Source organism: Arvicanthis niloticus, chromosome 1 (genome assembly GCF_011762505.2).
Source record: "Arvicanthis niloticus isolate mArvNil1 chromosome 1, mArvNil1.pat.X, whole genome shotgun sequence".
In the NCBI taxonomy this organism is placed as follows: Eukaryota; Metazoa; Chordata; class Mammalia; order Rodentia; family Muridae; genus Arvicanthis; species Arvicanthis niloticus.
In genome coordinates, this window is record NC_047658.1 from 29204293 (window position 1) to 29217654 (window position 13362).

Consider the following 13362-nt stretch of genomic DNA (forward strand, 5'->3'; position numbering starts at 1 on the left):
ACTTAGCAGAGCTGTGTTCCCTGCTGTCCTGAGTGCTGTTTACTGAGCACTGGTGCATCTAACATGCTTAAAATCAGCTTTATAAAGTCGAAAGTTTAGAAATAGGTCCCCATTTCTGACTTTTAAAATAAGGTTAAGAGATGGTTCTCTAACTCCACTGAGCTTCTGTGCAGTACCTTCTTCCTCCTCTCTGCTTGTCCCTCTCTGCAGCTTCCAGGCAAAGCCATCAGTTCAGGTCTGTCCCTGCTAACTGGTTTGACTGCACTGCTATGGTGCTTTTACAGTCATTAAACTGTGTGTCCTGAGCCTCAGAAACATGCAGCTCTGGAGAAGGATGAATCTGTTATCTGAGGGTATAAAAGACAGCTTCCAGCTTCAGAAGATGTGATGAACACAGATATGATTTAGACATGCCTACTCATCCAGTTAGGAGAGGCAACTATTCTTGGAAAGGAGGATGAAGAGGTCTTCTTTGTGGGACAAAAGGCCAAGCTGGCACATATGAACACAGAGAAAGATCTTTCTTCCTGTTTTGAAGTGCTTGCTTTTCATTGCCAATTTAAACATATTGTTTTCCAACATGTATTTGAATTGCAGCTCCCCTATAATAAAATTAAAAGACAATTTTCCTTTCAATAAACAAATCTCTATGCTAATTCCAGTAAGTGAATGGGCTCTGGCATTACCTTTTGAAATGTTGATAAATTAATTCTAGTTTAAACTTATCATTATATAATTTGGTAGCACTTCGATTCCCGTAATGTTTCAGTGCTAGTTTTTCTACACTGTGCTATTTAGATTGCTGGTTTCATTAAAATAAGTATAATAGCTTAAACAATGTATCTGGATAGACCATGGCAGAGGCTGACTATAAGGCCTTGGTTTAGTTGTATGCTTGACTCATCCCTGCTCTATAATTCACAATGTATAATAAAATTAGAAAACTATTGAAAATGAGCGCCTGGTGATTAAATTTATAAAAAGATGTGGAGAAAGACAAGTAATTCTCTTGATAATTTCAAAGCAAGTTTGTGTTAACTATCTTATGTAATCACCAAATATACTTCCCTCTTCAAAAACACATCGTCTGTTGCTGAATGTGCAGATTTTTACAAACATGGCGTGTCAACCTGTACCTGTGCGGAACCGTCTATGTTGCCTTTTTCTCATGCTCCCCTGCCTGATTTTGCATAGAACTCCTAACTCCTGCCAGCTCTCAAGTCTCCTGGGCAAACTTAGGAGCATCAGCAGTTCTCTGACTAAGTAGTGATCAAACCGGGACCTTTGTAACTTCCCCTTTCAATGCCCTTTGAAGCTCAATCACAGAAATCCTTTCTTTGGTTGAGGGATGATGGGACAGAGAATTTGTTCAACCTGTTCCCTTCCCCAATTTCAGAGTATAAAAAACCTCTTTTTATAGCCCAAAATGGACAATACATTTCAGGGCCACATCCCCCCAGCTTCTAGATTGCTTTGACGTATTCCAAAACTGTAGTCAGAGGGAAAAAAAAAAAAAAGCAGCACAGGGTGAAACGGAGCAAAATGACCCAGAGCAGTGTAGAGTGAGGAAGCCCAGCAGGAGCCCACTGGGTAGAGCTTCCTGCTTAGATACTTATCCATCCCACCTTGCCAGCTGCAGAATGGGGCTAATGACACTGAGCTCATAAGGAGGCTCCTAGGATTGACTTAAAACATTATGATATTGGGTACTTTGCATTCTGTCAAGACCTGAAGTCAAGAAAATGTTATGAAACTAGCTGGGTTTCAACACAATCATTCCTACCTACAATTAATCTGAAAACAAGCAGAACCTCATTTAAGAAGAAATCAGTGGGGACTTGATGTGTCTTATGATGAGTTCTGTGTGCAATGAGGCCCCAACATATATACAGAAGAGGACTACCAGATCTGGACTCAGTCAGAGAAGATGCACCTAGCCCTCAAAAGACTTGAGGCCCTAGGGAGTGGGGAGGTCTGGTGGAGTGGAAGTGGGAGATGGGGACATCCTCTTGGAGATAGGGGTTGGGAAGGAGGTGTGGGATGTGGAACAATCAGAGAGTGAACTGGAGGGGGGATAAAGTCTGGGCTTTAAAAAAGATTAAAGGATAAATAAAAAAGAAAAAGAAGAAATAAGTAGGGGATTGACAAATCTTATGCTGCGTTCTGTATGCGCTGTGTGCTGCTTGGCTCCACAGCACCTGGTGTATAATCCCATTCATAGGAATATCTCCTTTTTTTATTAATTATTTTATTTATTTACATTCCACCCATTGCTCCCCACTACCAACCCCTCTCCCACAGTTCCTTGTCCTATTTCTCCTCCTTCTTGCCACTGAGAGGGTGTTCTTCTTCTCCCCCACACCCTGGATATAGCCCTTCCCTGGGGCCTCAAATCTCTGGAGGATTATGCCCATTTTCCCCCACTGAGGCCAGACCAGGCAGTACTTTGCTATATATGTTCGGACCAGTCTGTGCATCTTCTAATAGAAACAAGTTCAAATAGTTAAAAAAAATCCTATATCTATCTATCTATCTATCTATCTATCTATCTATCTATCTATACATATATACATACATATATATGTTCTATACAAGCGATTCTAGAGCAGGAAAATCAGAAATGATGTAAATGTCCCAAAGTATGGAAGTAGCTAGTGTCAGCCCACTTTTGCTGTGCTACAATATCTATCATTCTAAAATCACACAGCCTAAAGTTTGTAATTGTGGAAGGTTAGGGCCCCAAACCAATAAAAAGCTGAATATATAGCAGACCTCAGATGCATACAATCCACACAAGAGCAAGCAGCGGTAGGAACTAGAAGGGGACGGATGGTTACCTGGGGCTTTGTGCCAGTTCATAAACTAGTCTTTATCTCACACATCTCCTGCAGTTTGTATGTATTATTTTATAATAGTTTTCTAAAACAATAAAAATCTTCCTTTGTAATAAACTAATATCTTCTCCAACATTTAATGCTTTTGAGATATTGAGGACTATCCTCAGACTTAATCAGAATTTCCTTCCAGAAACGTACAAGCTCAATCTGCATTTTGTAGAAGACCCTATAAAGCCACACAAATAAGAAACTAACTAAACGTATACACATACCTTTCTACTTCAGACTTGTATCTACCAGAAAGTGTGATAGCTTTTCCTGACTTATTCTATTCACAATCAGAATTTTTGTGCTAAATCCTACAAACTGAATGTTACCAAGATAGCACAGCTCAGCATGGGCATCACTTCTAAAATATCTCCCAGTATACATAGAATATCAGAAAACAAGCCAACTATTTTAATGTATTAATTTGCAGTGGTGAATATTCATGAGATTTCATTCACACGCACCTTCCATTCAGAAAAGCAATAGACAAAGTACAATTTATAGGATTTAACAAAGAAAAAAAAAACCTTGCAAGGAAAAACCCTCATATAGTAGATTGAGAATCAAAAGGCCAGGCATGGGGAACATGTACCCCCAGTACAAGCAAGGCAAGAATAGCTCCCAATGAACAGGGACTCACACATCTTTTATGGTGTGTCTTAAAACCAATGAAAAGTACAACCTGCTAGATAGAGTGTATGCTACTCAGTTTCAGAACCAAAGTTCCCAAGCATTTGACCTGAAAAACAAAAATGGACTCTAGAGCGTATTCTGCATGTATGTAAATGATAAATGGACAGAGGATGCACAGGGCTGGGAAACAGTCCACAAAGATACCTTTTCTCCCTGGCATGAAAAGATGTCCTTGCAGGGAAATGGCATTTCCTGCCTATGATTTCGACATTCTCTGCCTTTATGACCCTTCCGATTTGAACAGAGGAAGAGAGACGAAGAACAAGAAGAGAAGGCGAGAGGGAAGAGACAGAGACAGAGCTAGACGTATAGAGGCAACAGAGATAGATGTGAGAAAGATGAGGCAAGTGAGGAGAGGAAAGAAGAGAGAAAGGTAAGAGAGGTCAGAGAAGAGACGAGAGGAGACAGGGCAAACAGACTGGCAACACTTTCTCAGATGATCAGAATACACCTTAACTGCTCAGGTACAAGCCTGAGCCCTCATGGGAATTTTGTTCAGCAGAGTGGACCTGTGAACACCTACCTAGTAGCCTGTACACTAGCCATGCGAAAGGAGACAGGTGACTGTGTGCTGCAGTCCTTTTAAGTATACCATTGTTCCCTTGGGAAAGAGCACTGGTAAACAGGAAGTCACGCAGCACACTCTGTTCAGTGGGAGTACTTCAACCTGCAATCCTTCTGATTAGCCAGGACAATTTGGGGCAGTGAGGGACACAGGGGAGAAGAGGAACACTGATTGCCTTCTAACAGCATGCATCTTGAATGCGAGGTATGACTAGGGTGACAAGAAAAGGCTAGTATTTGTACAGGGAAGCTAAAGGCACAAATGAAAGAGGTCAGGGGAAACGACACGTCTAGAACCTCAGGGGTAAGCCAAGCCTAGTTTACGATTTCCGTACTTGGCTTAAGCCAAGCCTATTATGGATCCCTTTCCATGACACATGTCCAGCACCAGCCTGGCTTGAAAAATAAAAATCAGTGGCATAATGGACTCAAGGAGAGAATCAAAGTGTGGCACACTTATCTAACAGCAGCAGATGTCCTTAACACACATGAACTTCTGAATCTCTTCCAACCTGAGTAGGAGGAAACAGCTTCCCTTAAGCCATCTTCTGCTTCCAATTGGAAAACCCTCTTTTCTTTTGTCTAACTCATTCCCCAGACCCTGCACCAGGAACTGCTCTGTTCAGGAAGAAGGCACGGGTCAGGACATATTCACCACAAACCGAAGGGTGCAGGACTGCGGAAGTGGCAACCAAGGGCTGTCCTGTTCTGCAGTGCTTCACAATGGCACAGCCGCCCCCCCCCCCCCCAGGACCACAGAATGACAGCATGGGGGACAACTTACCCAAAGTGACTGGATAAGGTCATAGAAATACAGAAGACAAGGAGGGTTTGGGTCATGATAAATCTAGAGAGCATTCCATTGTCCATTCCCAGTAAGAATAGTAGTTGAAGTAGACGAATTTGGAAGAAAAACTGTTCTTTCCTCCAACTTGATCTTGAAGCTGAAAGTACACAAAGGGGAAAAGCCCATGAACACGGATGTTCCCGTCACTACAGTGAGTCCAACCATGCTGCTGCCACAGTGAAGCTGACAATGACTGGAGCCTGGCCCTTGTAACCAACAGACTGTGCCAGCACAGTTTGCACCACCTTCCCTGGGCAGCAAGGTGGTGTAAAAAGGCGACAATACAGCTTTATTTCACTTTTACAGAGTGTACAGTCGTTCTAATAGACTGCTTGAATCCCTTAATATTGCACTGTTTCAGCAGAGTATAAATGACCCAATTATTAACATAGTTATCTCAAAGTTATCTGACAATTGCATTTTGCATCTATAAAATCCACAAGTGAGATAAATTTACCTTTCTGAAATATTTGCCACACGTTCAAAGCCAGCAAGCTGCTTCTTGTTCTGCAAGGTGCTGAAAGTGTGTGGGAAGAGGGGGAAAGGCACATGTCAGAAACACGTCTTCTATAGGATCGCAATGGTAGACTTGCTGGTTTGGGTCAGACTTTTTGGGTTGGCACCCTGCCCCCTGGACTACATGGCTTAATAATCACAACACTTGGAAAATATCTCTGTCCTTAGCTAGACTCTGCTTAGCGCAGTGGAAATCCAAGCAAGCATTGCCGCTGGGCCAGCAACAACCTTAGAGAAGGCACACATCTCAACATGCGCATAACGCAAATAGATGCTCAATGTACACTAGCAAGCCAGAGTTCAAAAAGAAAGACATTTCTAAGGAGACTCCCCCAACCCCCAAAGTTCAGAACTGAAAAGGCACACAACAGGTACTTCCATCTCGGAGGAGAAGGCCCCTGAGATTCTCTTCAAGAATAGAAGGCTGGCATGCGGTGGTCGCCTGGGCGAATCTTAGGGCTCGGCGCCGGTAGCCCGGATAGTCTAGCCTGCGAGCACGCGGCGCCGCATGCGGGGAAACCCGGGCGTGCCTTCTGCTGCCCCTGAACCCCCGACTTCCCGATACCCCCACCTCCAGACTGCTCTCCCGGGGCCCCCAGATCCCGGTGGGAGCTCACCAGTGCTGGCGCACAGCGCAGGTGAGATAAGGGGTGGCACTGCGGAGCCGCAGCCTCCGCCACCCCGCACCTGCTGCCGCTCCGCAGCGCCACCGAACACCTCTGGACGTCCTGCCCTCAGGCTCGCGCCGAGCCCTCCATACCTCCTTAGCCCCCCGAGCCGGCCGGCTGAGCGCTCACCAGGCAGCGCCTTCCTCCTCTGCTGCGCGCGGTGCAGTGGCGGCGCAGCCAGAGCCCGGCCTCGAGCAACCCGCGCGACAGGCGCGCGACACCAAGTGGGGCCCGCGCCCACCGCGCGCCCCTGCTGCCGGGCGGGAGCCGCCTTCCAGGCGGGCGAGCTCCGCGACGGCGGCAGGCAGAGGCTATCTGCTATCTACCGCGAACCGGGAGGCGCTGCGCCCGGAGCCCCGTCCAGCCGTGCCACCCGATCCCATGCCCTCCGTGCCGGTGGCCTCCGCAGTCTCCGGGCAAAGTTTGCGATGCAGGATCTGCGAGCGCCCAACTGCCCTGCGTTCATCCCGGTCCTGAGGCCGGGGTGCCGGCAACGGTGGCCGCCGCAGCTCCTTACCCTACGCGCGGGCCCCGGCTGGCGAGCCGTCGGCGAGGGCGCATCCTGCTTCGCCGCCGCCCGCTGTCCCTGCGGCGGGCGCGGCAGGCCGGTGCGGCGTCACGGCCTCATGCTGCCGGCGCGAACTTGCCCAGCGCTCGGCTCCGAAGAGCCCCGGAGCCCCGCGCTCCAGCTGCCGCTGCCGCCCTGCGGCTCTGCTCCGCGCCGCGCCTGAGGCCGCGCGCTGCCCCGCTGCAGATTTCCCCAGCGCCCCCGGCGGACTCGCGCTCATCTCACCTCTCCAAAGCGCCACATGTCGTCTCTGGGATTGAGGAACGTCCCTCTGCCTAGGCGCCCGGTAGAGGCCGCCAGACTCTCACCAAATGCCCGGCCCCCTGCCCCTCGCTCAGTCCTGGGGGAGGGCATGGGGGCTACTGTCTGACCCGCTTCAGGGAAGACCCTGTTTCTGCTGAAGTTGCTTGTGGGCACTGGAAGCATATTTGGTTCCCCCTGCAATAACCGCTAGTCACCTTTTAGGATACAGGAGGAAAGGTGTGGGGACTGGCAGCAGCATCTGTAACCTAGGTGGATGCTTATGTCAGGTAGATTGGCCAGCACTTTCTGTTCTTCAGTCTTGAGGAGCAACCTTGAATTTGCTCAGCCATTCTTTTCAGAAAGAAACTGGTGCAAGAGAACTCTCTAGTCATTTAATTAACGGATAGTAATTATTGCTGGATCTTACAACAAAACCCTTTTCCAATAGCAAAGCATGTTTAGGGAGTTACTGGAGACTCGTTCCTTGGTAAGCTATAATAGGATATTTAGCGCAGAGACAGGGTATGGGGTCACAGATATAAAAGTAGGTCACAGGCGGTGCAAGGCTTTCTGGTGACCCTCTGCGGCCTGGAAGGAAGACATTACCTTCTCAGCAGGCATATGAGGTTGATTAACGTGTTGGTCCAATGTCAGTAGCATAGTTTCTGTGAGGCAAGTGCAGCCAGGACCAATTACCACTGGGCAGAAAGAGGCCCTTTCAAATGGTACACCAACTGGACGCTGAGGCAGCTCCTTCCTTGACTGCAGTGTGTTGTTTCCACTGGAGTAGGCTTAGTGCTTGCTTAGTGTACAGAAATCACTGGGTTCCATTCCCTGCACTATGTAATCCCTGCACGGTTGGCATATGCCTGCAATCCCAGAACCCAAAAGGCGGAGCAGAAGATCAAGGTTATTGTGCACTGTAGTGAGAATTCTATACCCCCACCCCCGGTATACATTCGAACTTGCCTAAAAACAAAACACCAGAAAAGGCTTAAATTGAAACCTCAAGGTTTGCCTAGGTGCTGCAAATTTTTGTAGGGCACAGACTCTTCAGTGACTTCTATGTGACAACAAGAACAGTCAAATCTATCTCTCCCTGATGGATCCTTCTTTAAAAGCACTGAGCAGAAGAAAAGCTCACCTAAGCCTCTACCCATTCTCCAGTTGTGTTAGACACAGGGTTTTTCAAAATACCTAATGGCACTTTTACACATTACAGAAATCCTGGCTTTCCAAAACGAGAAACTGTAAAATTGTTTCAGAAACAGGATATAAATATGACCTTTTGCATACCTGTAATAGTGTTTACCATGACTATACAGCTAGCCATGGTCTTAAATAATTCTGAGTCAACAGGTTCTTCATGAAAGAGAAGATATTCATTCAAGTGACTTTATCCATAGACAAATTGAACACATACATTTCTCCATTTGCCGAGTTCTCTGAAGATGTGTCACTAAGATAAAGTTCCCAGAGTGTTCTGTAGTTAATATTCTGAGTGTTCCCAGAAGGTTCAGGTTCCAGAGTCTTGGTTACCAGCCACTGTGGCTACTGAAGAAGGTGGTGACTGGTGTTATATATGGTGCCATTAGAAGTGTACCCTTGAAAGGCAATGGGGGCGGGGCAACTGCTCCCATTACTTATTGCTCCTGATGGACGCCGTCCTGATCCCTGTACTCCCAGCCACAGACGACTAACTCAGCTGCAATGCTAACAAAATCTCTAGGACTCCGCCTAAAAGGACCTTTCTTTCTTGCAAGTTGTCTAGTCTGACTTTTTTCTTCATGATGATGAGAATTTAAAAAGTAAATTTGAATTTATAACTAGCTTAATATGCTTTTCACTTATTGTGTGTTAATTCTAGATTTACAAATGCCAAGGCATCTGCTATTCTCTTGACTAAACAGCATAATGCAAGTAGGAAGACTTGAACAATTAGTGAGTAGAAAGCTGAACACAAAGTTGCTAGGACTATTTTGGCAAAAAAGAAAAAAGAAAAAAGAAATTGCACTAATGGGATAACTTCTGTATTTATCATAATTATGAATATCGACTTGCCATGAACTAAATATCAACTGTGAGGCTTTTCTTTTGACAGATTACATTTGTTATTTCAATGTTTTGGACCATCAGCTTCATGACAACACATTTAAACATAAAAACACAAAGTATGATAAACTATTTAAACTGAGCATGGGGCACAAACCTTTAACTCCAGCACCTGAGCGGCTGGAGCACAACTGTGAATTGGAAGTCAGCCTAGGTTACAACACTACCTCCAAATCCAGTCATCGCCAACAAAACCCTTGTGTGATTATATTGCCTAAGTTCTTTCTCCCTTCCTATGATGAACTGGTGTCACACTGTCCCCAGTAATGTTTACATAATTTTCAACACAGTTATAAGATATTCCACATAGAAGGAATTCTGACCAAAAACCCAAGGCTTACAAAAATGTTCAATTCCAGATGTCCTTTCACCAAATTGGGGTAACTTTGAATGCACTGTTTGTCCTGGTTAATAATGATCTATTGGCCACATTCCTATTTGTTCATTAGCAATTCTCCTTTTATTGAATGAAATTTAACATTGTAGCTGTAAGTCTGGAAAACAGTAGAGGGCACCCCAGTTCCACATAACCCCTGTGTTGGCTCATTCTGTATTTTATTTCTAATGTGAGAGCCTAAAATAGTTGCTCTCAGAGTAGCTGTATAATGGATAGAGGGACATTTTACCGAAAGAAGCATTGACTCTGTGTCCCAATAAATACAGAGTACCACTACATGTACAACAGAGGCTGAGTGGTAGCTGCATTTATGTAAATGGATGCAGTATAGTTACCTAAAACATGACAGGTGCAACATATTAGTGAGCCCATGTGGCATCTTTCTTTCAATGCCTGGCTCATTCTGTTTAGCATCTCTGTCAGTTTCATCCATGTTGCTACAAACAGCAGAACACCCTTCATTGTTAAGGCTAGAGAATATTTCATATAATTTACACATTTTCTTTATGCTTTCAATGATCAGGAAACATTTATGTTACCTTCCATATCTTGACTATTATAACAAATGTTAAAATGTACATGGAAAGACAGATACCTTTTCAAAATGAGCATTATGGGATATATATATATATATATATCCCAAATGGGAGTGGACATGGAAATACAGCTCAAAGGAGAAGAACCCGATTAGCTTGCATGGGATGGAGATGCTATATTAGAATCTCACCATACATATCTGGTTATGTGTGGATGATATGTTTGTGTGCATATGCGTGTATGTGAGTAGGAATAACCATATAAATATGTAATACATAGTACTGTAACACCAACTAGCAACATTGTGTTGTACATTAAAAATTTGTTGAGGGGGTGAACTTTAGGACTTCCTAACCACACATGAGGAATGAGGATGAGACTGCAGGAGACAGTGCATACATTTATCACTACTACACTGTGTAGATATATTCCAAATTGTAAAGTAGATCAACTTACAGGCATAGTATTTCAATTATCAGTGATACCTCACAGAAAAAAAGCCCATGACCAGAGCCTGGTCAAGGCATGCAGTAGACTGCAAGCTAAGAGCCCAATTGTGTAAAATGAGACTTAGGGAACTGTGTGCATTTTCTTTGTGTGATTATAAAGACTCCCATGCAAGACAAATGTCACAAGAGCTGATCTGAGCTGAGTGTGTCAAGGCTGGGCAGGAGATGAGCACGGATGAAGGAAATGACTTATTCCTGAAAGTTTTATGTGCTTCTAAAGAGCTCTAATGTCACAAGTACCAGGCAAGAATCATGTTGGCAACTATTGCAGAGCAAGCATGAAGAGGGAAATGTAACCTAACAGCAAACAGGTGTGGCAAGGAAGAACAGGGCAGCCCTGAATGCACTTCTGCTGCAGCTACATCACTAACAGAGAGAAACCGATCACAGGTCTGCTCAGCCAACACATGAGCACTCTGAGCACATAAAAGATGGTTTGGTTGTTAAGGAAACAGAAAGGGCGAGACTGATATGAGAGATGCAGATGCATTTGTGGGGAAGCAAAAGTGGATTGACCCTGACAATGAATATGGGCAGCAGGGGCAAAGGAAGACAGACAGCAAGGCAGGGGTGGGGAGAAAGCACACGGTGCCTGTCTTCAATCTGGTATTTGTTTCCTTTGGTTTTATATTATTTAAATTTGAGTGGTGAAACTAGTCATTTGAAGACTACATACGGATGAGTCTTTCTGTAATTAGCTGGGATTGGTTTAAAATAGAGATAGTATTTTAAAACTAGATTTTTATATCAATGAATAGATGGATGCATATGTTGAGATTTCTAGGTTCCATTTACAAAATGAAAAAAAAAAAAAAAACAGCCACATAGATTTTATCACATTGTCATATTCCATGTTCTTGCCCAGCTCTGCTCATGTATCCTGGAGTGGGCAACTCAGAGCAACACAGCTTGGGTTCTCTACTCGAGAACTCGTTTCTGTAACTAGGAATTAGAGCTGATAAGGGCTGTTGAAACATCTATTTTATCATTTTTTGGCTCAGTGAAAGCTGTCTTGGTTTTCTTTTATAAAATGGTGTTTGTAAGGTTTAACAGATAACCTTTAGGTCTCTCTGTTTATCTAAAGTAAGATTCTGCCTTTTTATTTCTGCTGTGATACAACAGACAATGACTTTCTTATACTCAAGTGTGTATGGTGGTATGCGAACAGACAAGTCATGTGAATCTTATTCACCAATCCACTGCTCTTTTCTGTCATACTTGGTAATTCTATATTCTGCCAATTATTTTTTTTTAGATTGACAATCAATGTTTAATGGATTTTCAATAGGGAAAGTTTCTACTGAAAATCACTTTAATTATTCTCAGAGAAACTTTATTTATATCATTTCTCCATAACAGATCTTTTATAATAAACTCTATGAACATGCATCACTTGAAAGAGTATTTCTTTTAGAAACACTTTTGAAAGATCAACTTCCCAATGTAGAATTCCAGTCCGAAACACACAGGTGTTTCTGTGTGTTTGCTAAGGTTCTGTGTTGCTGCATTTGAATGCACCCTATAATTCCTAATAAGAAGTCAACTGTTGTTCTCTTAAATGTATATGCCACTTCCTGAGCCTGACTTTCAAATTTCCCCTGTATTTCAGATTTCCCCTGTATCAGCACTTTCAGCCTCTCTCTCTCTCTCTCTCTCTCTCTCTCTCTCTCTCTCTCTCTCTCTCTCTCTCTCTCTCTCTCTGTCTCTCTTGTCCTCCTCCTCCTTCTCCTCTTCCTCCTCCTCCTCCTCCTCTCCTTCCTCTTCCTCTTCCTCTTCCTCTTCCTCCTCCTCTTCCTCCTCCTCTTCCTCCTCCTCCTCCTCTTCCCCTTCCCCTTCCCCTTCCCCTTCTTCTCCTTCTCCTTCTCCTTCCTCCTCCTCCTCTTCCTCTTCTTCCTCCTCCTCCTCTTCCTCCTCCTCCTCCTCTTCCCCTTCCCCTTCCCCTTCCCCTTCCCCTTCCCCTTCCCCTTCCCCTTCCCCTTCCCCTTCCCCTTCCCCTTCTCCTTCTCCTTCCTTCTCCTCCTCCTCCTCCTCCTCCTCCTCCTCCTCCTCCTCCTCCTCCTCCTCCTCCTCCTCCTCCTGCTCCTTCTTCTTCTCTCTCTCTCTCTCTCTCTCTCTCATTCTCATCTTCCCTCTCAGTTTTGATCTAAACTCTTTGAGCCTCGGTTATGTTAGCAAAAAAAAAAATGTTCACCAAATTATAAAAATAAAAATTCATTATTTTTTCCCATCCTGATTCTTATATCCCCTTCTCCTGTTTCCTGCTGTCCCCATAGGTCATGGAACATTTGCTTAACTGCTTTCTCTGGACACTTCCTATTTCTAGGCCTAGGTTAATAACCTTTCCATTTTGAGGCTGAAAGGCTGCCCTGAATCCTGCCCAGTGTGTCTTATTTCAGCCATTGCATATTTCATCTCTGGGATTTTATCTTTTTATTATCTATGCTCCTAGTTACCATATATGTTTTGACTTAAACTTCAGCACACATTTGTTATAGATATTTAATGGTATTTGTCAGTCCCAGCGTTGGTGGTGTTCGAGGCTTGTGTTGCAAGTTCTTTTGCTTATGGATTGTATTTTTCTGCTATGTGCATTGGCTGCTGATTTTTGTATTGGATTATGAATCTTTTGTTAAGTGTATGGTATGATTGTCTTCCTTTAAAGTTTGTGTTCTTTGGAGCTAGGGAATTTGCTAAATGAGTAGGGAGCTTGCTGTACAACTGTGAGGATCTGAGTTCAGACTCCAAGCATCTGGAGTAAAAAGCCAGGAGTCGTGGTGTCCAACTTCAACTGTTAACACTGAGGATATGGAGGCAAGAGTTCTT

At 44.3% G+C, this 13362-nt stretch overlaps 2 protein-coding genes across 6 annotated transcripts in view; one reads left to right on the forward strand and one right to left on the reverse strand.

Moving 5' to 3' along the window:
• Gabra5 (gamma-aminobutyric acid type A receptor subunit alpha5) overlaps positions 1–7069 on the reverse strand; it is a 92522-nt gene extending 85453 nt beyond the window's left edge. The window contains exons 1-3 of one of the 5 annotated variants that reach the window (XM_034495995.2): positions 6691–6902; positions 5447–5506; positions 4927–5086 (exon numbers count right to left, since the gene is read on the reverse strand). In XM_034495995.2, the coding sequence (XP_034351886.1) occupies positions 4927–5012 (86 nt within the window). In that variant the 5' untranslated portion in view covers positions 5013–5086; positions 5447–5506; positions 6691–6902. Of the gene's footprint in view, positions 1–4926; positions 5087–5446; positions 5507–6302; positions 6903–6966 lie in introns of those variants that run through there. The other 4 variants (XM_076935193.1, XM_076935191.1, XM_076935194.1 and 1 more) reach the window with 4 other exon arrangements.
• Positions 1–13362, forward strand: part of Gabrb3 (gamma-aminobutyric acid type A receptor subunit beta3) — a 389323-nt gene that overhangs the window by 73002 nt on the left and 302959 nt on the right. The gene's annotated exons all lie outside the window — the stretch shown is intronic.